The sequence below is a fragment of the Amphiura filiformis genome, chromosome 11 (genome assembly GCF_039555335.1).
Source record: "Amphiura filiformis chromosome 11, Afil_fr2py, whole genome shotgun sequence".
In the NCBI taxonomy this organism is placed as follows: domain Eukaryota; kingdom Metazoa; phylum Echinodermata; class Ophiuroidea; order Amphilepidida; family Amphiuridae; genus Amphiura; species Amphiura filiformis.
Window position 1 is genome coordinate 37,330,494 of NC_092638.1, and position 27,871 is coordinate 37,358,364.

The window sequence follows — 27,871 nt, forward strand, 5'->3', positions numbered from 1 at the left end:
TAATGTAATAATACATTATTAAAAAGTGCCGTACAAAATCAAGTTATCCACACCACTCTTTCCACAGATCACATTTTTGTTAAAGCTGAGTACTGATAAATAAGGTATATTGGAAAAAATATTAATAACTAAATTACCATCATAACTCCACCTTATGTGGAATGTCTTTAACAGCATAATATTGATGAGTTATTGCTTCTTCTGTTACCTTGACAACCCGTAGTCCTGATTTGGCCTCTCCTAGCGGGCATCCTAATGCTGATGTGACGATGAGCTGCATACCTTTATAGTCGCCCCCTGCGTTACGATGGTAGTGTCCGCAGAATATGTATTGCACACCTGAAAATATAAGCATAGATTGGTATTCAATATTTAAGGGCCCAAACCAAAAGATTGATCAAGCCTTTATAACTAGTTTTATTACAAAGAAGATCTCTTCCTTCTTTGTTTGTAATACAACTAGAAGAATTGGTCAAGTATTTTTTAGAGTATAATACTAAATGAAATCATAATCTCTGTTGATGTTGAAGTATTCACCTTCCTTAAATGGACCTCATACTGAGCCTTGAGGCACACCCCTGTAATTTTCACATATAAACTTCTTCACCTACCTGCTTTGTGTAATTTATCTAACATTGGTATCCGGACATCTCTGTTGATGTTGAAGTAGTCATCTTCCTCTTCTCCATCTTTTAGAAACCATGGTATATGCTGGATGACCACCAGATGTTTGCAGCCTGAGCTCTGGGCAGCTGAGGAATAATATCAGATTGAACAACAATTTTAAAAACTTCTTTTAAACACAACACACACCAGTTCTGAAATTCAGAATATTTTGCAATTAGGGATGGCATCAAAACCCAACCACTGGTTGATTGCCTGACCCTAGCAGAACCAATGATTGGGCCTGGTTAAACCATCACATTCCCACCAGCGGTTTAGGGTTGGAAGCCATCCCTCGGTCTCCTGCATGTGTGTAATAAGCGATGTTGGAAATATGAGATCATGTTGCATTGTAAACATCCCCTCTGTCATCACTAATCAGATAATGTCGCTTTTGTTTTGCTGGTCACTGCATTCGTCAAATTGACCAGCCTGTCTCCTGGACCTCCTCCTGATGGGAAACCAAATAGAGGCAGAAGGCCACTTCACTACCCTGACACCATCAAGAGTGATATTTGCCTGCCACCATCAGAGATTTAACAACTGATGAAAGACAGAAGAGTAGAATTTCACATTCTTTTTAAATGCATGATGGTCGATTTCGATCTTGAACTATGACCTACACATACTTAGTATTAACGAAATCACTTAGATTCATACAATTTGGAAATTGACAAAAATATAGGGAATTTAGAACCATTACAGTTAATTGGGTGACAAGATGGGCCACAAATTCATCAATGCTTCTAGTTTTAACATACGTACCAGCCAGTTCTTTATCCAGCCACGTATCCTGCTTCTTCTTCAGCTCCATCACTAGACTAGGATCCTCATAATATTGTGAATTCAACACCAGGAACCTTACTCCGCCCGCCCAAAATGAAAAATAATCATCGCCAAATTTATCCCGAAAGTCTTGGACAGTATCTCTCGTTGGGGTGTTGCCCAAGTCATGGTTGCCGCACACGCATACGAGTGGGATGCTTGGGTCTATCTTTGCAAATTCCTCTAGAAAAGATCTCTCTTGTTCTTCCCTCTTTGCTTCACCTGCACAAAAATATAATAAAAAAAGGGCTACTGTAAAAAATGGAAATGTTTGTGCTACTTCTTTTTTCGCATCTCTCACGTTCCAAGTACATGATAATAATGCACAAATATTCCTTTTGTGTTTAAGTCAACAAAGGAAATTTCAACAAATTTTCAACTTGTTATTATTTATCCAAAATGCTGAAAGGAAATTAGAACTGCCGGGAAGGGTTTCTGTCCATTTTAAGAAACCCCCACTTATATCACTTAAATGTGGAGTTCTGTGATTACGACATTTTGTCAAAATTGCTGTTGACCTACAAGTACAATGACAACAAATTTGGCTGATTCTATAAGTTGGGACATACACATATGTGACATGATCAAGGGGAACGAGTCACATGTCGACCCTGTTCGAAAATGAGTTTTACATATGTTTCTAAAGAGGACATAGAGCTTTCAGAAACTGAAAACCACACGTTGATACAACTTTTCTTCGCGAAGTTGCATCAATTTATCAATGGCTGAAAACAATATAACACAAAAGAATTTTAACACTTTCTTTGCCAACATCTCAAAATCAATATTAGCGACATCCGACTCATTTCCCTTGATCGTGTCACATATAAGATTATACATTTTCAAAATTGGCCAAGCACAAACTTTAATCAAACACAAAAATTTCCCCTTTTACAGCATAACTCTCTATAAAGACCCCAAATAACCATGAATGTGTGGATATACCGTATTTCGTCAAATAGTCGCCCCCCCTCAAATAAACACCCCCACCACTTTTTTTCAACCAAGATGTTTCAAAATGCCGATATTTCCATGCTATCTTGTGTAGTAAGCTTACCAAGTTGCGCACATGGTCGAGAATAGCGTCAATAATTGGCGAAAATTTGGATCAGAAACCCGGATGTGAGCCAGAAGTCAGTGTTTCTAGTTCATAGTTCGTCATTTTAGCGTGTGTTTTTAGTTTACCTAATGATATTAACGGGAATTATCGTTCTAAAATTGACCTTGAATAAACGCCCCCCCCCCCCCTTGGGAAAATGTAACGCCCCCGGGGGTGTTTATTTGACGAAATACGGTAGTTAATTTGCCATATTGTAATGTAAAGGATAGGAACCAAAAGAGACAACCTCTGGCATTAGTAAGATTTGATCTTTCCCTAGAGAAGTCCTTTTGAGAGGGCTGAGCTTTCGGAACTCTAGCGAGTGCCATCTTCAGAGCAACTAAATAAACATGATAATGCGCCTTATATACACTAGGGGGAACTGTCAATGGGACATGTCAAAGTGATTGACATAAAATGTCAAGAGGAGGGATGTCAAAATGATAGACAGGAAGTGTCAATATGTCAATTTAAGAGAACTTCCTGTGTGGAGAAACAAACAAGCTAATTAACTTGGTCAGAGGTCCTTTTTAATAATCTATTCCATTCAGGAGGAATGTCCACTCCTTTGTCTTTATTGAAATTGTCTGGAGTGGAATGGATATGCCAAGCTTCCATGAACTTCCTTTCAGACCACTTGGTGTTCATGTCCAAAATCTCTGAAGAAGAGAACTAGTGAACACCAAAGAGACACCAACTCTGGTAACACACAAAAATCAGCCGTCGCTGAGCATGTGTGGCAAAACCAACACGACATTGACTGGGACAATACCAAGATTTACCAAGAATAAATACGGTTTGCTACTGTAAGTATGACAGTAGTATGACATGGGCATTATACTTTATCAAGTTACCTGGGAATGCATTGACCAAGTCTCCACACATCACAAAGAATTTGGGTTTGGGCTCCATACGGTTTGCTGCTGCTATTGCATCCCGTGTCAGTTGTATCTCTCTCTCCCATCCTTGGCTTGCTTTCTCCTCCCAATCATCAATCATACCATACTGGCAATCTGCTGCTTGGATGAAACAGAATGGACCTTGCCATGTGCCTTCCTTGTCTGCAAGAAATGAATAATGAAGGACATTTTAAATATTTTTCTTCTATACTTTGACATTCTAACACAACAATTATGTGTAACACCGGGTGGTGAATAAGGTAGGGACTGAGTCCCGGGAATTCGAAGTCCCGCCGGGTAACCTAGTACCGGCAGGAAATTCCATGCCTGGTACCGAAATTTAAAAAAAAAAACTGCTTTTTTTTCCGGTTTTGTAGTGTCCCTGGACGTAGACCTTCACATATCTCCATTGGTTTATTTTTTGTAATTGTCTTTTTTTTGTTGCAATTTCGGGTACCCGGGTACCCGCCCGAAAAATAAACGGGTACCCGAGCACAAAATTACCCGAAAATCCCAACCCTAGTGGTGAATTCTCAAAATGGTCTGCCAAAAATCGCCTGCCCTCACTTGGCCGTGCCAAAAAATCTTTGCCCCCCCCTTTTGACGTGCCAAAAAACCTTTCCACACTAAGATTTTGGGGAACCCAAATTTAAAACGTTTAATTGTCTTATCTTATAATGCAAGTGCAGCGAGCAGGAAATTTTGCAGATTTGAACGTGTTCCCAATGTTTTTCTACACCTTTTTAGGGCATAATATAGAAACAATGCCCAAAATTACTCCCCCCCGTTTTTGACCTGCCAAAATCGCTTGATCCCCCTTTCGACCTGCCAAAAATGCTTGCCCCCCTTTTGGCCTGCCAAAAAATCTTTGCCCCCCTATAGTTCACCACCTCAGGGATCACATAATTATTGCACCACCCCTAACCTCTGCTTCTCTTCCCAATCACAGTACAGCACTGGTATACAAAGAATACACTGCTTGGATGAAACAACACAGACATACACAGGCCTATATGTAGCCAATGTGCCCTGTCTACAAACATGACAAAGGAATTTGGAAATCACAGGAATGACTTTGTATCCCTGGTATACTTCTGACATTTGGCACATGACCTTTGACATTCTAAACCTCTGCTTCATTAGATGAATCCATCATCACACCACAGTGAGAATAACCCTCTTGGATGAAACAAAATGGACATGCAAAGTGTCCAGACTAGGAAGCATCTCCCCCTTCCAAACATGCCCACTGACATACCTGTATTTTCTATGACCCCAGACCTGTGCCTCAAGGGGGTATGAGAGCAGTGCCGGTGCCAAGAATTTTTTTGGGAGGGGGGGGGATCAAAATGCCGCAAAAAAGTGGAATTTTTCGTTATGTTGGGTTTCTACTGGGGGGGGGGGGGCAGGGGGCAAGGGGTATGTCCCCCATGCCACCCGTGGCACTGCCACTGCATGAGAGCATGCTAGAAGCTGTGCAATAATTGTAAGAGGTGGCAGATTAATTCTCAAAATAGTCTGTCAAAGTCACTCACACCGCCCATGCCAGAAAGTCTCTGTCTCCTTTACACATGCCAGAATTTTAGGGATCCAATTTAATAACCTTTATTCTCTTATCATGTGATTTTATGCGAGTGCAGCGTGCATGAAATTGTGCATATTTGAACATTTTCCTACTGTAGTTCTGTTTTCCTACGCCTTTTTTAGGCAAATATTGAAATTTGTTCCCGTATAAATATTTTTAGCATTTTTAAATGCCAGCTTATCTTTGAAACAGTGATATTGGTGAAAATACAGTATGGTAGATAAATAAAACACATTGACCCCATACTGTTACTGTGGGACTGTGCCCTAATGCACCCATCAAAGGGAGTCTTGAACCTACCCTCCTCAAGCCATTCACCTTGATTCACCCTTCAAAAATTATTTTTAGGCAAAGTTTCACCTTCTGGCCAAAAATATTAGTTCAAGATTCACCTGATCTGTGAGTGCTGGTTCTATGTAAAAGCATAACAATCTATACGAGGGAGAAGATTAGATTACTTGTTTGGTTGAAGAAGAAGCATCTGAAAACTCATTGGGTCAAGATTCACTATAGATATGGTTTTGTTCACTGAAGTTGCATTTTCACCAGCCAAATGGTGAAGTCTTAAGGAGGGTAGGATCAAGAATCCCTTTGACAGTTGCATAAAATCATGCTAGTTGAATTTGGCCCACACCAGTTCAATGGTTGAACAGGGTGACCTTGCAATTTTATGGGGCCAAACTAAAATGTAAAATTTGAAGATTTGAATGTTACACAGGTCCACTATTTGTGACACTTTCTTAAGACTTCAGGTTTAATATGCCAACTATAGATTAGGGCAGAAAAAATATAATGTTTTGGTTATCGTCCCCTCCCGTCTCAATTTCTGGAATTTATCACATAGTTTTTCTTCAGATTTTTCAAAAAGGGCATGCTAGTAAAACTTCAAGGATCACTTTCATTCATGTCTTTTTGTGGTAAATCTAGAGGGTTAGTCCCTCAAAATCTCACATTTGATAAAAAAAAGAAAAGAAAAAAGGCCGCCTCCTTTCTTCGAGCACTGTTGGAAAAGATTGCAAACTACTAACAATGCTAATTTTAAATTGAAGGGGAAAACAGACCTGCCAACCTATCGAAGTCAGAAAGAGGGCCATTGAGACCAAAACCTTGTGTGTACACAAAGCAGTTACTTGAGGTGTGCAATACTTTCAGAATTCAGAGAAGGTTTTGCAGGTCTGAATTTATCACAATAGACTAAAAGAATGCTATAGCAAAATTTTAAAGTGAAATTTGCATCATTTTCTGCTGTTCTTGCATTTAAATTTGCTATTGTATCACTGAAATTTTCAGAAAACAGGACTGTCCCTCTTTTTCACTTTGGTAAACCCCAAATGAGGGACAGTCCCTCAAAATGAGGGACAGTTGGCAAGTCTGGGAAAAAGGAAAGAAAAAAAAAAAGAAGAAAAAAATCAAAACCTTCTTCATCAATCAAAATCCTCTGGACGAGACAGGCAGCATAGGAAGCGCAACACGTGACATACGAGGCTGGCGAAGATACAGGGCGGACAGCCCCATTCAAAATACACGGTTAGCAATTACAAATGGAAAATTAACATACTTGCAGTGGGGTACTTTGTCGTACCCCGACGCGACGGTTTTAGAGTAATGTTATGCATGATGTATGCATCAATCATGATTGCATTGATCAATCAATATATGTTTGAAAGACAAACAACACATAACTTAGAATGTAAGCTCAAACTTATTTTAATTTTTTGTAAGGGACGCACCATTAGACATCAGGGGGGGGGTTAGGAGGTTGGGGTCGGGGGTATTTTTTTTTTTGCCGCAAGTTTTTTTTTTAATTTCATGCATTTATACACAGTTAGGGGGGGAAGGTTTTTTTTTTTTTTTTTTTTTTTTTTTTTAGTGTTGGTGGGGAAAGTTTTTTTTTCAAAACTTCCTAGCCCCCTTGAAGTCTAATGGTGCATCCCTAATCACTGAATGTTTGGGACTAATTTCTCTAAAAGTCCACATGCCTAATCTAGTAAAACAAATCTCCTGGAGTGATCAGAGACAAACAACTTTTTAGTTATTAAAGGCCATCAGAAAATAAACTGTTTGGTTTCATCCAAGAAGTATAAAACACGTAAAAAGTTCATGGCCTTACTTTATAGTTGGCATAGCAACAAGTTTTCCACATACTTTTGTCAGAAATGGACTCAAATCACTCAATCATCATAACATTTGACTGGGTCATTTGCATAACCTCACCCAGCATACTGGCTGGGCTTTTATATGGTACAACTCTCCTATGCAACTGTGCTATAGGCCTACATGTACAGATGTAGGGTAAAATGATGGAGACAAGGAGACTAGAATGCAATTTGTGTGTGGCTGGTTTATTTTAGGTGCTGTATAGACCCTTGGTAATCCGGGTTGGCAAATATGCTTGGTGGCTGCTCTTTGCTGCTGATGGCGTAAAATTTCAAAGCACAGAAATACTCATCTGGGCTGGGCTTAAACATATATGGTCATGCTTTTTATACTGGGACCCTAAAAAAGGTGGTGCTGTCACATTTTGCTAAATCATTTTGTCTACTTATTCCTATATTTTTGCTAAAATTCATCATGAACAAATGGTTTTGGTCTTATTTTGAAGATAAATTATTAATCTAATGAATTAATAACAAATACAATTAAACAAATGTATTAATTAATTACAACAGCTTAATTAAGTTAATTAGTCAGGGGTGGTGCCGGAAGTGGAGGAGCCGGAAGTGGAGGAGCTCTGTGTAATTACAATGGGAAGTTGATGTTCATTAATAAAATTTATGCACTTTGTTGCCTAGGAGAAGTAAAAATGCATTTGCATAATGTTAATCTTATTTTTTAACTTTCTATAACTATAATTGCCTAGTTAATCTTAATAAACATAGTAATTAAGGATTTAACAAGCTTTTAATTAATGCAGTGGAATGGGTGTCATACAATACAATGGGCTTTAATTTTGCATGCATGCATATGAAATAAATTTCAATATTGTTTTATCTTTGAAATATAAAATAAATCTTCTCAAAGGAGATTATTACAGTCAAAGGATTTATTCTGATGAGATACTGATCTTTGGTTATTGTTAAATAGTTTATTGATGTAGGCTAAGTGTGCATGTATCGCCTCATGTACATGTACCTTTGTTACTAATTATTCACTGTATATTGATTTTTGGAACACCCTATATAGGAATTGGATATTTGAATTTGATATTATAGCAATTCTGTAAACTATTTTGAATATATTTTCCAAATTTAATGACACTTTGGGAAATTTTACATAAATTAAAAAATTTAATTTACAACTTTTTTCACACCCTGTATAACACAATGGGCTTACTAAATATAGTACAAACTATATATATAATGAAAGGACTAACTGTGTACATTCCAAATATCAAGTTCATTTTTCAATTTAATATACTATGTAGAAATATTGGAGTGGTAAAGGAATTTAATTTTTCAGTATTTTTCAATGGAATCACCCTGTACATTTTTTGGTACACCCTGTATATCCACTCAAACTTTCCAGATTTGCAATCATGACAATATATGCTTTCTAAAAATGTATACTTTTACTAGTTTGGGTGAAAACTTTTGAAATATAATCAGAAATACAAAAAGGAGTTGATTTTTGACCAATAGCAAGATGTGACACAATTGGGTCCCACCTCAAAAAACATGACCATATGGCTATACAACATGATTTAATACTCAAACTATAAACCATACAAAGTAGGACTTATACATGCATCTTTTATAATTTAAACTTCAGTAATACCAGTGTTACAAACAATATTTCATCAACATATCTACAAGAATTCAGGATAGACCAATCAAGAGTGAGCATGCTATATGACACCCAATCCAATATTTGAATATTCTCACATACATTCTGAACAGTATAGGCCTACATACGATTATTTTGTGACATGGTGATGCTTTGAGATTCAATATTATAATATTAAAAGCAAGTGCTTTGTCTTTAAAAAGTTTTGTAAAGCAAAAGAAGAAGATACAATAAACCACAACCATTATCTCAACTTCTTTTGGTAGAGCTTCACAATGAGTCTTAAACTTGATAACACAAATTTTGATGAAATTCTGAATCACAGAAATTGAATGGATGAAATAAAATTATTATCAAAAGAGCATGCAAAATGCAAGGATTTTCTTTCTACCTACCTGTACATGTACAAATGCATCTGGCACACAGTAAGTGTGTGCATGGTGAGACGCCTGAGAATAGTGAACCTGTTAAAATTGGGCAGTGCTGGTAGATGAGTTGAGTGAGGTGATCAGGGTCAGAAATTGAATATCCTTGGGTTTGGGGAATGATCCATTTATGCCTATAGGGGAGTCCAAAACACTCCACTGTTGTCAGGGAAAGTTATTTTACTTCAAACTTCGAGGGAATGTTCTATTTCGACCCATGTGGGGCTGCAATCCTGTTTGTTAGAAAGTTGATCAAATTGGACTGCTTTTCATTGACAAGTACAATGTCGGATATGGAGATGACAATGTCTGTGCAATAATTATCTGTCTTGGAAGAGGGGAGGGGGGGCAAATGCCAAAACATGGAAGTTAAAGAGGCATGACCTGCCAAAAAATGCTTGCCCCCCCCTCTCAGGCTCTTCGGCTGCCAAAACTTGCTTGCTCCCTAATCGGCTTGCCAAAATATCCTTGCCCTCCCAGATAGGTCGTCCGAAGATATGGGTAGTGATTCGCCAGGCATGTTTGTGAGTTACAGGCCTTTAAAGATGACATTCCCATAAAAAAAACCCCAAATTTTGGAATTCTTAATTTCATGGTATTTGACCTTGGGACTAAGTGGAATTTTCAATAATTGACAGTTAAACTAAGCTAATCCCTATTCAATCCTGTGTAAAGCAGGAAACTAATTATAATTAGCCCATTACTAAGAATAACAATTTGGCAAAAAATATCAGGGTATCATTTACAAAATTATCCTTATCTTGAAAAGTATTGATGCTAGCAATTTTGGTATTATTTTAGAGCTTAATATTGTCCCGTGCTTACATTTTTATTCAAATTATGAAATGTCAAAAATGCGTCTTGTTCCTGGTTTTGTTAGAACAAGTCACATATGCCATACCTATATTTAGAACTGTTAACTACTTCAGTCACTCAATCATCACCAATTTTCAAACGCATTAAAACAATTTTTTGTGAAGTTTAATGTTGCCGAAATTTATTTTGGACAATTTGAACAATTGAGTTCCTGTCAATTCCTCATGAACAAAAGCCAGACATTGTTATTGGCATCGAAACTTGGCTAATAAACAGTTCCATCCTTTAGAAAAGATCATCTTGATGGTTATGGAGGGGTCTTGGATGATAGCCGTCAAAAACAAGGGTGAAAATAAGAGAGCTTGAACCAGGGGCTACTTTGGCAAAAAAGTGGCCCCTGGTTCACCAAGATTTAATTACCAAGGGGCCAATAAAAATAAAGATGTGCTGGATGAGTTAAATAAGCACTATTTGCTTGTAATTTGATATTTTTGGTTCACTATCCAGGGGGCCAGTTTTGTGAGGAAAGTGTCCCCTGGTCAACTAAAATTGAGATGGAACCAGGGGCCATTTCAGAGTTTCTGGGGGCCAAACGGCTCCCGTCTCCCACTTAATTTCACCCCTGGTCAAAAACCTTTCCTGTCATCTTCTTGATGATTTGAATTCTGAATCTGAATAGATTTGGGTTTATGTTGAATATGTGGCCCAAAGAAAAAAGTGTATGTTGGGGCATTCTACAACCCCGACACCTCGCATGAACCAATTGATTTGCTGAATTTGTCTCTCTCCAAACTCCACCAGAAAACTAAATGTAACTGTGAAATATGGCTAGGAGGTGATTTTAACCTCAAAGACATAAATTGGCCTGATCAGTCTGTTAAAACTGGTAGCAATTTTACTGCTCGATCAACTTGTTACCGAGCCAACCCGGAAAGATAGCATCCTGGATCTGTTCCTTGTTTCTAATCCCACCATTGTTGAGTACACTAAGGTATAACCCGGCCTAAGTGATCATAGTATGGTGAAGATCCATGTTAATAACGGTTGTTCAACAGCCAAACCTGCTCGTCGCAAATTTTTCTTATATAAAAAAGGTAAATTAGAAGTCAAGATCTGTTTTAAAGTTGGATCCACCTGTGAGAGATTCCTAAATGCAGCTAACTGAAAAATACATCCTTACTCTTCCACAAGGTTTAATCTGCCTTGGTTTTCTTCTGCCCTTCGTTGCCAAAGCAGAAAGCTCCAAATACTGTACAATAAATAAATAATGTAAATTAAAAAATCCTGAAGATTCCAAACTCTTCAAAAGCGCCCGGAAAGCGTATTTAATAAAGTAGATCCTGAATAAAGCCCACAATGAGTATATCCGCTATGCTTGTAGACCTCCTCCAGCAAAACCCAAAGAAATTTTGGAAGTATGTAAAATCAAAGGGGACAGACAATGTTGGTGTGCATCCATTGAAAAATGGTACAGAAACTGTCTCCAAACATGTTGGCAAAGCAAATTTTTGAACTCATTTTTCTAATCTGTCTTTACCCGCGAAAATACTTCAAACCTTCCCGGCTGCAACAAATTTTTCCTGACATTGAACCACTTGAAATCATGGCAGCTGGCATAGAGAAACTTCTGCATGATCTCAATCCTTCCATGGCCTGTGGGCCAGACAACATTCCAAATAGAATCCTTAAAGAATGCAGCGTGGACAGTGTTTACTCAGAGGCCGTATGTCTCAATTTTGGCCCAGTGAAAATTATTTTTGGCGCACACAAATTTGCAATGCTGTATTACAATTAGTCAATTTGGGGAATTACCGAGCCAAAATTGGGCCAATTTGTCAAGAAAATGTTTCATTTGGCGCACTCAATTTCCAGAGAGAATGAATACTGAGCGTGGAGTTACATGTGTAGCTCTTTTTATATCAACTGGTGAACTCCCAGATGATTGGACTACTGTTAATGTGTCTCCTGTGTTTAAAAAAAGCACTTAAAGTGATGCAAGTAATTATCATCCCATATCGCTCATGTCTGTTGTTAGCACTACTTTTGGGCTCTGTTGCTATTAGTATACTATCCAGAGAAGTTGCGTCAGCAACTTTCGGGCTCTGTTGCTATTAGTATACTATCCAGAGAGGTTCGCTGACGCGCTCGATTGAACGTCTCGCGCTACACGCTCGGTCGGTTTCGCTAAGTCCGTGAGGGCCACAGACTGCGGCTAGTCTGTTGTGTGCAAGTGTCTTGAACATGTTATCCATCACCATATAATGTACCATCTTGAGCGTCATCATGGCTCCCGCTAGCCTTCAAAAAACTCTGCCTCCGATCGGACGCACAACTGTAAAACCTGGCCGGGAAATGTGCGTCCCACAAAATTTTTGTGCGTCCGTACATGTATGTTTTAGTGTTGGGCAACAGGGAATACAATTTTACAAAGCCCCCGATTGCCGGTATTGCATCGCATTACATCGCAGTTTGATGCAAATCTACGGCTTATCTTCAGCAGTGATTGCACCTGGTCATCTCACATAAATAAGATCACCACCATTAATGCCAAGCAGACCACTGATATCATCAGAAAAAATGTCAAGTCTTGTAGCAGGAATGTGAAATCATGCCTTTACCAATCTCTGGTTCGCCCAAAGCTGGAATACGTACGGTGTTTGCCGTTGGGCTCCATTTACTGAAGGAGAAAAGAAAAAGCTTGAAGGTATACAGAGATTTGTAGCCATAATGTGTTGTAACAACTAGGACAGCTAGCGTGACAGCCATGCTTCAAGAACTCGGATGGCCCCTGCTTGAAACTATACGCATCATAGCCTGGCTCTATAATGCTTTATAAGATCACCCATGAACTTGTGGACATGGAACATGAACTCAAAATTCAATCCAGAACCCACCAGAGATCTCACCAGTATTCATATCACCGGGTCCATGCCAAGTCTAAAATCTACAGTACTAGAAACTAGTTCTACCCATCAATCATTCCCCATTTAATATTGGAATGATCTCCCAGAGGCCATCATCAAACCAAACTTGACCAATTCAAGATAGCCGTCATCTTGTTAAGGTTACACGAAGAAACGTATAAAAAACGTATAAAAGACGTATAAAGTTGTTCTCTAAAACCGTGTTTTCTCAGCAATCAAATATCGCAGTGAGTCAAATGTTGGTGCATGGATGTATCTTTACATTATTTTTGTGTGTTTATACACATTTTTAGAATCCGTTTGAAAATCCTTCGTTTAAATCATTTTTACGCACCATGTTCACAAGATCAAAACCACGTTCCATGCAGTTTTTTTCAAATATTCGCTCCGTATAAAACCATAAAAGCCGAGTGATTGTTTTCTCCTTTTTTGTATTGTACTACAAATCGACCAAAGAAATAATGTTGCCATGGGGAAGAACCAAATACAGTACCTCTTAAATTTTATTAGCCCGTTTTTGGGAACAATTTTCGAGAATCTTGTACCACAAAACACTGTTATGTTACGTTATCGATATCTGGATTGTGGAACGTTAATTTTGATTTCTAACTGCCTACATTATTTCTCAAAAGTATGTCGATTCCTTTACCATTTGAATTTCACTCCAAATTTAAGCTACTTTTGCAAAAATCGAGGTTTTTCGCCATCGATACCTCCGACATTTACATGTACAGCGGTGATGAGATTGTTTATCATAAGAGCCTGCATGCACTATTCCATAATAGTCAGTTTGAGATCAATCGATTTCACAGATCACTCAGTAGCTCAATCGGTTAGCGCACCGGACTCACGTTCGACTATATAGTTTTGAGCTGGAAAACTTTGGTAATGGTACGTGTTCGAGTCCCTATGTGGTCCATTCCATCTATTTTATTTTATTTTTCTCTCACTTTTTTCTTTTTTATTGTTCGTTTCTTTCTTTCTGACTGCAGCGATTGATTGTTTTTGCACGTTTTTTTTCCATTATATAATTCATGAATTTTTAGGCTATACTAGTCTAATAGGCGCGGCCTATGAATATATTTTTACAAATTAGATTAACAAAATATTGGTTGTTGGTTTTGTTACTGTTGTTGTAGTTATTGTTGTAGGCATGATATTGCATAATCAGGGTATAAATAGGCATACTACATTGTAGGCATATAGCCTATAGGAGCATTGATTTATTTCACGACAGATATCATCCAGGATAATTTTAAAAATGGAAAATTTAGAAAATCCAAAGGAAAATTGCCGAAAACGGCTGCCCACAATCACCTCCCCCATCAGCCCATATGGTCCTATCATGGTCGCCCCTTCCCTATCCCTGCAACATAGGCTATAGGATGACTCACGAGCCGTGGTTTGTCCGTGGCCCTAGTTCAGATTGATACACTATTGTACGCGTGAGTTCATTCTTTTCAGCATGGCTGTTTCCATTATTAACTTACGCCCCTCTGGAATCAATCCTTGAAAATCAATTGTATTTAACCTTAAGGGAGGGAAAGCAAAACTTTGTCATCTAGCTCTGCGACTCGTCCAAACTCTAGTGGGATGCGGATCTACCGTTTTGCTGGAGACCCAGATACAGATGTTAACTGTGTCAGAGGCTCTAGATTCAAAAAGAGAAGCCTGGGAACCATCCCTGGTTCTGATATCTGTAATCAATACTCGGTTCCAGGATCGTACATAGGTAAACTGTGTACGTACAGCCTGTGCATTGACATTCAAACACTTGAGGTAAACACGTATACAGGAAGGAAGGGCTGTACACCAATTCCAATAATTGGAACTCCTGGCTCAGCTCCGACCAGGAGTTCCAAGAAGTGCTGTGTATGCAACGTCACGGTTTAATGTGCATTCACATGCACACTTAGCCGTCGGAATGAGGAAATATTTGCTCTACAAATTATTGCAAACTAGCGGGATTTTTCACCACACAATACATGAATATGATGAAAACAGCGAGCCATGACATGTATGAATAGACTTATGGAGAGGTCAAACAGGTTGTTAATTAAATTGTCAATATTAATATTTTGCAACATTTTAAGGGGGTACTACACCCATTGCATTTTTTTGCAATTTTTTGCATTTTGTGAAGAAATTAGAAAAGAAAATTGGACAAAGTGGTATGCAAAATGAAGGGGCAAATCTTCTCGTTTTATTGGTGGCATCGGTATCAATAAAATGTAGCTTACATTACATGCTTTTAAAGGTAGAAGCAAAATTTTCTATAGAGAGTATTATACCCCCTTAATATACCGGTACCGTAAAACGGGATGACTTTGGACGGTGGGGTGACTTTGGACACGCATAGGAAAAACTATTATTTCATGTAGGCTGTTTTACCTTTTAACATTTCTAAGAATATTTTTATATGTTAATGTGGTAATATATGGACAAATGACTAAAGTTTCCCACTATAATGTGTTTAAAAATATACATATATGTTTTTCATAACTTTTTAGCGGGGGCCCATAAAATATAGGATTTTGTGGTGGTCAAACTTTGAACTCCACGGAACATAAGAGTGGAAACTCAAGCCTGTTGGTTGGATTATATGGAACACAGATGAACCAAGAACCTACCTGGATAGTCATGATATCTACCCACTATTAAGAATTTAAAAGCAGCCTGTGTCCAATGTCACACCAGGGTTTGGCTTCCTTTCCGGGTTGACTTTGGACATAATAAACGAATACCACAAAATTTGACACTTTGTTTAAAATACACCACAGTGACCATGCCCTACCCCAACAGCATCCTCTGTGCTCCTACCCACCTCACATCAACTTCCACCCTCTCCATTGCTCTTCTCTTCAGGTTGGGGTGACTTTGGACTTTGCGCCCCAAAAATTATCAGAAAATAAAATAAACTCGCATGAACTGTCCTCTATCGGTACTTGCCAAAGTCAACATGAAACTCAGATTTCTACTGATCATTATAAAAATATTTACGACAATACATCAAAATCGTCCAAACCCACCCCGTTTTACGGTAATGAAAACACTGGAGACACCCTATATGGCACTTCCTACATCTTGAGAACAAGTCCTCAAACGTTCGAAATTTGTAAAATTTTACTATATTGTATTAGTACAGGGATCTATACGATGATTTTTATTTTTGGGTGGATCATTGTATATGCATTTTACACGTAAATATACACGTACATAAACGTAGATTGCATGGCGATCGGACGGAGTGTTATCGTCAGAGCACCTCGGACTACTCTATGTACATGTACATGTAACAGGGCTGTCAACTTTTTGGAATTGCTTGGCGTGAGACAGAGCCGTGCTGGGATTTATCGACTACAATGTTTATTTTTACCCATGATTATTTGAGCCATGGCGCTTGAGAATCTGAAAAGCAAGGGGAGGGGGGGGGTGGAGGAAGTAGGGACAACACATTTTTTTTGATGATGCGTGAGATTTTACTCATTTTCCAGCATTTTGCGTGAGATTTACTACCTAGGATAGGTATGCCAACATTGCCTATCATAGAGGGCTCCTTAAACACCCAACTTGTGACCACAGAAATAGCTTAACTGTGTAATCCCCATAGGAAAGTACAAAAATTTGAAATTTGGACACCAGAAACTACGTAGAAAGTCAAAAACTGTCAATTTTTTTTTTAGCCCGGACCCCCGGCCGTGTTCGCTGAGACCTTCGCTCGCTACGCCATCAAGTTCAGGATTTTTTGGGTCAGCCTGTGACATCTCTGCAAATAAAATTGCTTTTGTGTCAAATGGATCGCTGTGCTGAATGCTGCATTACTTGCTTTTTTGTACAGTAATTCATATGTACAGTCGATGATGGTCACAGAATTTGGAAAAAGACATTTGCCCATAACTTGGCTAATTTTTGTCCTCCTACAGACATGGTTGACCCCTCATTTTTTAAAAGGGCATTTCGTGATCCACAGCCTCATCCCCACACTTTTCTCAAAAAAAGTTGAGATTTTTATATCACTGGAAACCTCTGGCTACATAATGTTTATGTACAAAATATTTCTTGCAGATTAACAATGCATTGTCTATGAAGCAGTGTAATACACATAATCATGCATAACTCAGGAACGCAAAATCGGAATCAACTGAAATTTCAATGGGAATAGGTTTTTTTCAAGGATATCTTATGAAAAATTACATACATTGAGGATGCTAGGATCACGAAATACTCCTTTAAGTTAAACAATCACCTTTCCAAATAAAACAATTTCCATGTGAAATATCCTACTTGAAAATTTGATGATCATACCTACCTAGGAGTGAGATTATACTACCTTGGCGTGAGACCGTGACCAAATGTGTGAGACTCACGGCCAATGCGTGAGAGTTGACAGCCCTGCCCTGATCTAATAATTGGCAATCAGATTCAGAGTCTACAAAACGTGGCCCTATGACATCATAATTGACGCAAATTTTACGGTACAATCAGTTATACAGGTCTAGAAAGGATCAAATTCAAATTGAGAAAATATTCTACACAGCCGTTTTCGCCAAACATTTGTCAAACAATTGCCGAGCACAAACGTTTGTCAAACATTTTCGTAACGCCATAACGTTGGCAAACGTTTTGATCGCTAAATGTTTGTCAAACGTTTGGCGAAAGCGGCTATGTAGGTATGATTTGTACTAATTACTATGTCTGGTTCCATACAGCAATACTGCGTATTGCTGTCTGGTTAGCAGGTACGAATAATTCCGCGTGAATTGAGACATCGGAGCAGGTCAAACACAGAGGACTAGCCTACATCCCGTATCCTACTATCACTAAAACAAGCAAATCTCTTCACGAATTCACTCACCTTGCGATCCTACATCATCAGTTGAAACAACATCTAAGTTTCCAAAAACACAAAGTTTGTCATTCCTCAAAACTACAAATTGAAATCCTACTATTACCCGTTATTGAGTTCAGTTGACCAAAATGGTATCTCCTGCCTCCTGTTCACCTCAGATATGACGTCAGTATCACAATCGGTGGATCGGATTGGTTGAAATCAACGCCACGTTTTTGAACTTACACTAGGGCCAAGGGGTCAGAGATATGCATATCATGTCTGAAAACAGCGATGTGGATAGGCCTATAGTATCATCACCGGGACTGAGAAATGCGACATTTTCGATGTTTGTACTGGGGAATTTCAGACACAGAGACTCCGCGGAGATTTCTACAAATTCGCAGACTTGTAGTCGAGTCACTGAAAGTCGAGTCCGAGTCGAGTCGAGTCATCGAGCCCTCGAGTCTCGAGTCGAGTCGAGTCATGAAGGCTTCGAGTCCGAGTCGAGTCGAGTCATTTGAAGTTTTCAGTCGAGTCGAGTCGAGTCGAGTCAGGCCATTCTGTTGAGTCGAGTCGAGTCGAGTCGGATATATTTTGTCGAGTCATTTCGAGTCACTTCACGCTTTATATGCTCATGATACCAGCTGTCAACTTGATAGCCCAATTTGCATGAATTTGTACTTTTTTGAAATTAAAATCCCAGTGAGAGTACATAATATTAATTTATGAATCCAGTGCATTGTGGAAATCAGTAATCAGTCATACTTGTAGTATTGCCATTAGGACCCGCCATGAGTATGGGTGCAGGTGCGTGTCCCGGACCACAGTACTTACGGGTGCGGGTCCCAGGCCATGGATACGGATATCAGGTCATGGGTAAGGATACGGGTACGGATCCCTAGCCATGAGTATTCAGTACGGGTCCATTCCAAAATAGGGTGCTTGAGTACAGGCACGGAGCCATGGAGTACGGGTACGCAGTATAGGTACGGAAATTGGGACTCGAGTACGGTACTGGTCCAGTAGTGGTATGGAAATTGGGACTTCAAGTACTTGTATGGGTCCTATTATGGGTATAAACAAATTAATTAATCAAGTATAAAAAGAGATCAAATATTGGTGGTCATAGTGAACCTAGCCTAAAGGTGGCATATTTTGGGATGCAAGTGAAAAAACTATGTCTATGTACAGTATGGACAGCCAGACTGTGCAATACTAATTTCAACATATATTTAGCAATGATTTAGCTTTCGAGTCTTATTATGCACATCTGGATAATTATATCCATGTTTTATTAATATTTCAAAATTCATATACATCCCAAATTTCTGTATATGGTAAGAACCTCTCTAATATTCATTTGACTCAGATGCACAAGCCCAAGCCTGGGCACAAGAAGTACATGTGGCTGGTGGAAATGCTCACACCAGTCAGTCACATATTGCAATGTAGTTCTTCATGTGTGCAGCATGTAGAGGAGTGTATTTGGATGGGGAATAAAGTGATCAGTCATTGTGTGAATGAGACATGTAGCATACATGTAGGGGTGTGTGCACAGGCTGTTACAGTGACATGTGTGTAGCATTCATGTACATTTTTAACACACAAATAAATTAGAAGTACCGGTATTTGCAAAACATTACACTGTAGTGCCAGGATAGTGAGGATATACACTCAAATAACACACTGCACACAACTGTTACCATGGTTACAACTAGGCCTGGCATTTTCGGGTAATTTTGTACCGGGTACCCGCCATAATTTTCGAGTGGGTAACTGGCACCAAATTGCAAAAAAAAAAAAAAAAAATTTTTTTTTTAAGTTTTTTATTTTTCGGTTTTGTAGTGTCTCTGGACCTAGACCTAAATGCCAGGATCATTCATGGTTGACCTAAAAAAAAATAAAAAATAAAAAATTTCAAGATATTTTGTATTTTTAATATGAAAATTGATAATTTGTATTCATGTCATAGTCTATTAATGATTTCAAAATGCATTCAAATTCAATGCATTTTGAAATCATTAATAGACTATGACATGAATACAAATTATCAATTTTCATATTAAAAATACAAAATATCTTGAAATTTTTTTTATTTTTTTTTTAGGTCAACCATGAATGATCCTAGCATTTAGGTCTAGGTCCAGGGACACAATGAAACCGAAAAATAAAAAACTTAAACTTTTTTTTTTTTTTTTTCTGGTACCGGGAGGGTATTTCCTACCGGTAATGTAATCTCGGCGGGTACCCGCTTACCCGATCGAAAATGCCAGCCTTAGTTACAACAGACTTGAGAAAAAAGCTAAGATTTTCTGTGGGACTCATCAGACCCCCAGCATAGACCATAATGTCATAGGGCCTACTTTCAAACCATGAACTAAAAGGATTTATTTTCGCAAGGATTTTAATTTCATGAGTGGGCTAAATTCACAAGAGACTGCGTGAGGCCTAACAAAAATGAGCACAGGTGAAATTAAAAAGGTAATTGTATTATGAAAGTCAGATTGAAATTAAATAAGCTTACTTATTAAAATCATTAAATCAATATCAAAATTTAGCACAATGGTGATTTGTGAAATTAAGTCTCCAAGAAAATGGTGGATTTTGACAATTTGCAAATGAAAAAAGTCCTCACAAAATTAATTGTTATATATTAACAGGCATGAGAATGGGCAAAAATAGCTCAAAACAGCCTGAAAATTAACAAATTTGAGCACAAAATTTGAATTCAGAAAAAATCCTGCAAATTCTCACGCCTGTGTTAAATTGTTTACAGGTTACTGAATAAATACCACCATGTAAAATCAATTACTTACAATATTGTGTAAAACAACAAGAACTGAAGTATGTGTACTACTACAATTGACCTACATGTACTTATGAGTGATGACCACTTTTGACAATCAACTCAAAACACTTCTGACAATGATCAATAATAATCTTTGATCAATTTTTTTAACATTGATGTGTTTTAAGATGATGTACAAATGTATAACAATGTTGATTGATTGAATCTCAGACCATTCATGTTACCATGTAAATTGTTTGTTGTTTGATGTAATAATGTTTGTAATATAGCTACATAAAAGGCAAACATGTAGGCATTGACATGTACTTTTTAAGTGTAGGTAATCCAAAATGAAATAATTATATATTAATTATTAACCAGTTACATCAAAAGGTACACAGTAATCAAAGAAAGAATTAACTTACAAAGTTGGATGTTTGGTTCTGTAGTGTGAGTGTCTATTAAAGTTGGATGTCACACCAATTGGGTTTGAGGCACTACTGTTGCACACTTTGCAGATTGCTTCATGTTTGTTTGGCCCTTTCTTATAACTTTTGTAGCCAAATTCCACAATCCCAGGTTCATCTTTCATCATCTTGCTTTCTGATTCTGATGTGCACAAACAGTTACACTGCACTGCACAGCAATGATGTGTGATGATTGACTGATGACACTTTATTGACAGTGTTGCCAAAACTTTTCAGTGTCAAGGCGCGGGCGCATTGACTCGCCAGGTCATGATAAAGGATTCTCAAGTAGCCCAATTTTTAAGCTTCAAAAAGCGCCTAATACCGGATATTTGGGCGGATTTACCCAATTTAGAACGCAAAACACCCAATTGGGCGGAAAAGCACTTGACTTTGAAACTTCCGGTACTTACTGGGAAGTTACTGACCGATCAATAAATGGTCACAAAACCCATTGTAATTTCAATTTGGAGCTTCAAAGACTCAAAACCTTTATAAATCGGCTAAATTGAAAGGAAAATACATCAAATTAGTGCCGCTGCCTGAGACTGGCAAAAGTAGCCCAATTTTAGACAAGTAGCGGCATGCTTTTTTGAGTAGCGGCAAGTGATCGCCAAGTAGCCCAATTGTGCGCCTAAGGCGCGGCGTTGGCATCACTGTTTATTGATTGAACACCACTTGAAAGTTGACCTATTCACTTGTGTGTTTTATGAATGGGGAAGTTCAGTTGCTCATTTGCATAACAGTAACAGACACAATTAATGGGTACAGTTTTGATCAAGTCCTGAAATTATGCTCAACTTGGTAGTTCTATAATTAATGTTGTATAGGTGGAAGGGTTTGGAGCTAGACTACTTTTCAATATACCTCCATGCACCAAGTACATGTATGTACTATGTAGGGATGTGAGAGAGGCTCCCAGCTGGTATAGTAAGAGCCCACTTTGTAAAATATAAGAATCATTCACACACTGAGATATGTGGAAGAATACATGCAGATATTATTAGAAATATTAAGGTATAATTTATATTTTCGAGTCATTTTTAAAAAGTCGATTCAGCCATACTGACTCGAGTCACAAGCCTCGAGTCATTGAGTCGAGTCATCAAATTTCGAGTCGAGTCGAGTCATCAACCCTCGAGTCGAGTCGAGTCGTCGAGTCGCCTTGCCTCGAGTCGAGTCATCGAGTCACCAAAACTCGAGTCGAGTCGAGTCGAGTCATTTCGAGTCGAGTCACTACAAGTCTGCAGTGAAATTCGTCCAAAGATAACCAAAGGGTTGGGGATCGCATTTGTGGCGTAGATGTCACATTTTGAACAGTGAGCGATAAGTGACCAATTTTACGTTCAGCACAAGTGTTTATCCTTACTCAGGGTAACTAATTACTACAACCACTATTTAAAATAGTATTTCAGCCCTGGGGGGGTCACTCACATATCATGGAGCCTATGCATCCGCGTTAATAAAAACGTCGAAAAAGGGTTGGATTTTGGCCATCAGGCGTCGACGACGTTTTTGCAAATAAGGGGTTGATTTCCCAGTATTTCAACATAAAGGGTATCCATTTTGAGCATCGATCATCGCCATTTAGGGTGTTATTTCTGGCCCTTCAGTTGAAAAATTCCCATCGCCATTGTGCGATAACCCGCCTCCCAGCATATTTTTTAAATAACTTTTCATTCATAAATTACATACAATTACTAAAATCGCTGCAACATGATGCATACATGTAGTGTGGGTACACCCCATTGCTATTTCATGCACATTAAATTTGATCAGCGATACGAGAGAAACTGTAGAAGAGGTTGACTTGCAAAAAAAAAATTTGGATCGTGCAAATATTATGTTACAATAAATGTCAACAAAACATGGTTATTTCCTTACTGAGCAAAAATAACAAAATAACCAAATAATTAGATGATTAGTACCGGTAGTGCATGTTATTAGGTAGTAATTGTAGTTCTTTATGAAGCAGGTCGATCGCGGTAAGTCGTCTTTTACCCAGTAATTTGGCTCACCTTTAGTAAGTTTTGGGTGTCGAATTCGGCATACTTCAATATCTATCGTGCACACCAGTACTAAAAATACATTTCCGGGTGTTTCTAATGTCAGATGGCCAAAGTGCAATTGGACCCACAAAAATCAAATTGGAACAAACACATTTTAACTGAATGGGTCCAGTATAAAAAAGTGGCCCCGGTTATTTGAGAGCAAAGTATGTTTTGATATTCCTTTGTATTGTCCGACTTAGATATATACTAGTATACAGTCTTGTGAAAGAATACGGTATTAATCTTGTTGACTTTCAGTGTATAGCGTTACAAACTTTTGAAGAGAAAAATACTGAAATAAAGCCATTCCAGACATAAAAGATTAAAATGAGTAACATGATCGTTCATTTACACAAAATATTGGATAATACGCCATTTAGGGTACAGTTTCGGTTAAAACGCCATTTAGAGGTGATTTTGGTTAATCACGCCATTAAGGGGGTACTACACCCCTGCACAATTTTGGGCCTATTTTTGCATTTTTCTTAAAAATTATAGCATATTGGGAACAAGTAAGATATGTATATTATAGGGGCAAGGACTACAACTTCTGCACTGGAAATTTAATTTCAGCACAGACAACGATTGTGGAGTTACAGTCAAAAATGAGGGAAAACCAATGTTTGATCAATAAATCAATAACTACTTGCTTTGAGTTGCTGAATTTTTCTGTACAGTAGTTGCAGTCCTTGCCCCTATAATATACATATCTTACTTGTCACCAATGTGCTATAATTTTTGAGAAAAATGACAAAATAAGCGCAAAATTGGCCAGGGGTGTATTGTTCGAGCATATTCTCTAACGCAAATCTTTGATTTGCGTTAGAGACCGGAGCTATATGATTTCGTGGGGCTTCCGGTACACAAAGTTGCGCCGGCATGTAAACATTGATAAAATGCTGGATGGTTCACAACAAACTTTCATAAGCGTGCCATTATAAGCTTAATTGAGTTAAACCCTACCTTTTGACATCTTTGTTACATACGATCCTCAAAAATAAGATGATATCTGGAGCCTAATTCAGCGCTGCTTACAGTGCCGCTTATTGTAGCTGTCACATCGTGGAAAATAATCTCAACCTATCAGATTATCGTATTACACGTAAATTCTGGTGATTTATGACTGGACAGTCACTTAGTAGGTATGAGATTACCTCATTCAGATAACACCTGTTATGTTTGCCGATCGATGAACCAGTCCAGGGCATTTTCGGTCCAAGGCAACTCGACCACACACAAATTCGGTCCCTGTATAAAACCACGTTTTTATGTGTAAGGAGCGCACCATTAGATATCAAGGGGTGCTTGGTATATTTAAAAAAAAAAATGTAATGCCATCTGAGCAACAAAAAAATTGCTCCACTGGCAAAAAAAATAAATTTGATGTCAAGGGTGAAAAAAAAATGTCACAGTTAGTGAAGAAAAATAACCTAATATAGCTTTTAAATAGCAATGTTTTTCGTGAATTTGCTCATTTTTCATCATTATATAAAGCCTAATAAAAATTTCTGGTAACCCGACCGACCGTGTAAAACCCTTGCGACTCAAGTAATTTTATCCAATTATGTTCAAAATAAAAAATAATTGCTCACGACCAACTGGGTGTCTACAATGCTCCTCATCAGAAACTACATTATTGGCAAAAATATGGACGCACCATTAGAATTCTCGGGAGGGGGAGGGTATGAAATTTTGAGCAAAAAAAATCCCTACCAATACTAAAACAACCCAAAACTTCCCCCACCTAACTGTGTATAAATGCATGAAATTAAAAAAAAAAACTTGAAAAACATTCCACTACCCCAACTTCCTACCCCCGAGAATCTAATGGTGCGTCCCTTACCTCACCGTAGATAAAACAATGCGTCAACATGACCATGATGATTGTAAGGGACGCACCATTAGATTCTCAGGGTGGGGTAGGAAGTTTTTGAAAAACTTCACCCACTACATGACCAAAAAAAAAACCTTTCCCCACCAACACTAAAAAGAAAAAAAATACTTCCCCCCCCCAACTGTGTATAAATGCATGAAATTAAAAAAAACCTTGCCGCCGCTTCACAAACTTCGCCGTCTAGTTCAGCGGCAACAAAATTTCTTTCCCCGACCCAACTTCCTACCCCCTGAGAATCTAATGGTGCGTCCCTAATTGTACCATGACTGTAGTACCAAACCATCGCTTTATGTTCACCGCTCAACTCGCAAAAGCTCACCGCAAATATTGAAAATAAGCGGATTTTCCCAGGAAATATACCATGGCAAGGTGCCGAGATGTCTAGCCGTGCACATTCTAAATAGCGTGGGAAACTGGGAATCGATTTTGATCACTTACCAAAAGCAAATGGGAAAAGATAATTGGCTATTACTTTTAGCCCCGCCCACAACAGTGACCCACTGATTAAAAGTTTTTTTGTTTTAAAAAGTGACATTTATAAAGCCATTATAACGATCAGATCATGTGCTTTGTGCAAACTTGTATAGTGTTAATGTTGGGATCTCTGATGATTGAAGATCTGAAGAAAAGTGGTCAACACACAGACATTTTTTAATGCATGAGGCTTAAATAAAATTTGACTTAACCTGGGTGACTTTCTCCATCCCTCTCTCACTCTATTTCTGTCTCTCTCTCTCCCTTCAAACCCGGCCTTCAAAATCCCTCCCTCGATCCAGTTCTCAGACGTTTTTCGAACCCGAACTCGAGTCCCAATTTCCGCCATCGTATACACCTGTACCGATGGCTGGCTCTGGACCTGTACGGTACCCAGGCGCGCATCCAGCATACGAGGGGGGGGGGGCCACGGTCAGTATCGTCCCTATTTTTACGCCCCGTCCTTTTCTCTTTTCTCACCATCTTCTCGTCCCCATTCCCGCCTCTCCGTCCCCATTTTAGGTGTTGTGTGGGGGATGGGGTCTGCCCCGACAATCAGATCCGGTGCCCCCCCCCATCATGGTCGGTGCCCCCCTCCCCCCATGTGATGAGCACGCTGCACTACTGTTTCTGTCCTCCCCCCTCCCCTTTCTCAAGCCTCCATCATGTCTGGCTCTCTCCTCTATCTGCATCTCCCACAAATTTGGCCGTGTCCCGTAAGTGACTTTACACCACGCCCTATTCATTTCAGGGTGCTGTAGGTGACTTATGACGGTGTATCATAGCAATAAAGACAAACAAATTAATTGGCTGTGCTCCGTAAGTGATTTTAATACACCACGCCCTATGTAGGTGACTTTAGACTGCACCCTGGTAGACGGTACATCATAGCAATAAAGACAAACAAGTTAATTGGCTGTGCTCCGTAAGTGACTTTACACCACGCCCTATGTGAGTGACTTTTTAGATCGCACCCTGCCTGGTAGACGGTACATCATAGCAATAAAGACAAACAAGTTAATTGGCTGTGCTCCGTAAGTGACTTTACACCACGCCCTATGTGAGTGACTTTTTAGATCGCACCCTGCCTGGTAGACGGTACATCATAGCAATAAAGACAAACAATGTAATTGGCTGTGCTCCGTAAGTGACTGTATACATGTACCACGCCCTATGTGAGTGACTTTCACAGAACTAATTTTGTGGCGAGTTTAGTAACATAAATTGACAATAACAAAAAGGAATTTTGATTGATCTGTTTTAAAAGAGTACAAAGTAGAGGGAATTTTTGGCACGGAGGGGGGAGAAGCAATTGTTTGGTTGGCCGAGTGGGGACAAGTGACTTTTCAGGCCGAGGGGGGGCCGATTTTTGGCGGGTCGTTCGGAAATTTTCCCGGGGGGGGGGGGCATAATCATTGCACAGCCACAGCACATTGCGTCTTCTAATTAACATGGCATCTACACATAAAAACCTAAGTGGGTTTATACAGGGGCGAATTACTTTGTGGTCGAGTTGGCATGGGCCTGAGCTGACGAGTCCTGCTATTCACGTGTTGTATCCATTGAACATGCGATCACCGGAAAAGAAGGGAGCGATTTTTATCACAAATGTGCCGAAATATTCATGTGAGTACACTTTAAATGGGACATACTATCTGGGAATTATGCCACCAACAACGTATAGTAACAGAATGGTAAGTGAAGTTAGATAGAAGGGTGTTATTTCGGGTATGTTTATCATGTTGTATTGTCATTATAATTTATGTGGTCTTACGTAATATGTTTACCCCGAAATTAGATACTGAAAGGACACTAGCCACGAATGCGAGCGCATCCGTGAGCAAATTCGTGGCTAGTGTTTCTCGAGCAAGGGGTGTAGTACTAGTACCCCTTAACTCTTAAGGGTTTGAAATATGTCGAGTTATGCCGTTTAGGGTGCACATTAACCGGCACTGATTACGCCACTTAGGGTCCTGTTTTGGGATTGATTAACAAGCATGAGTAGCTCCATTATATGTGAGGGACCCCCCCGTGATTTCAGCATGTTGATGTTCAACTTCAGCCAGTTTATTTTTAGTTTAAATTTTTTTACCTTGATCAAGGCCTTCAAATCCACGGTTCTTAGCCTTCACAACGAACTTGGCTGGATCTCCTGACATTCTGGAAGTGTTATATCGACTATTGCAAACAAAATTAAAAGATAATCTGCAAAATTTTGAGAATTTGTTTGCTACTTCCTAGTTTCTACATATGTACACTCACGTCAACCTTGCATCTGCAATCAACTTTCGAACTCACTTTGCTGACCTATGCAAATAATCACGAATCCACGATGCAAGGTGAGTTC

General features: G+C 38.8%; 1 protein-coding gene across 1 annotated transcript; it reads right to left on the reverse strand.

Annotated features, from left to right (window-relative positions):
• On the reverse strand, nt 1–27,781 carry LOC140163995 (serine/threonine-protein phosphatase CPPED1-like). Its single transcript, XM_072187280.1, has 5 exons — nt 27,617–27,781; nt 3,442–3,648; nt 1,429–1,710; nt 612–752; nt 1–339 (listed from the first exon to the last, which is right to left on the reverse strand). Exons 1-5 carry the CDS (start codon nt 27,681–27,683, stop codon nt 140–142), a joined length of 897 nt encoding a protein of 298 aa, XP_072043381.1. The 5' UTR covers nt 27,684–27,781; the 3' UTR covers nt 1–139.
• Between the last annotated feature and the right edge of the window lie 90 nt (nt 27,782–27,871).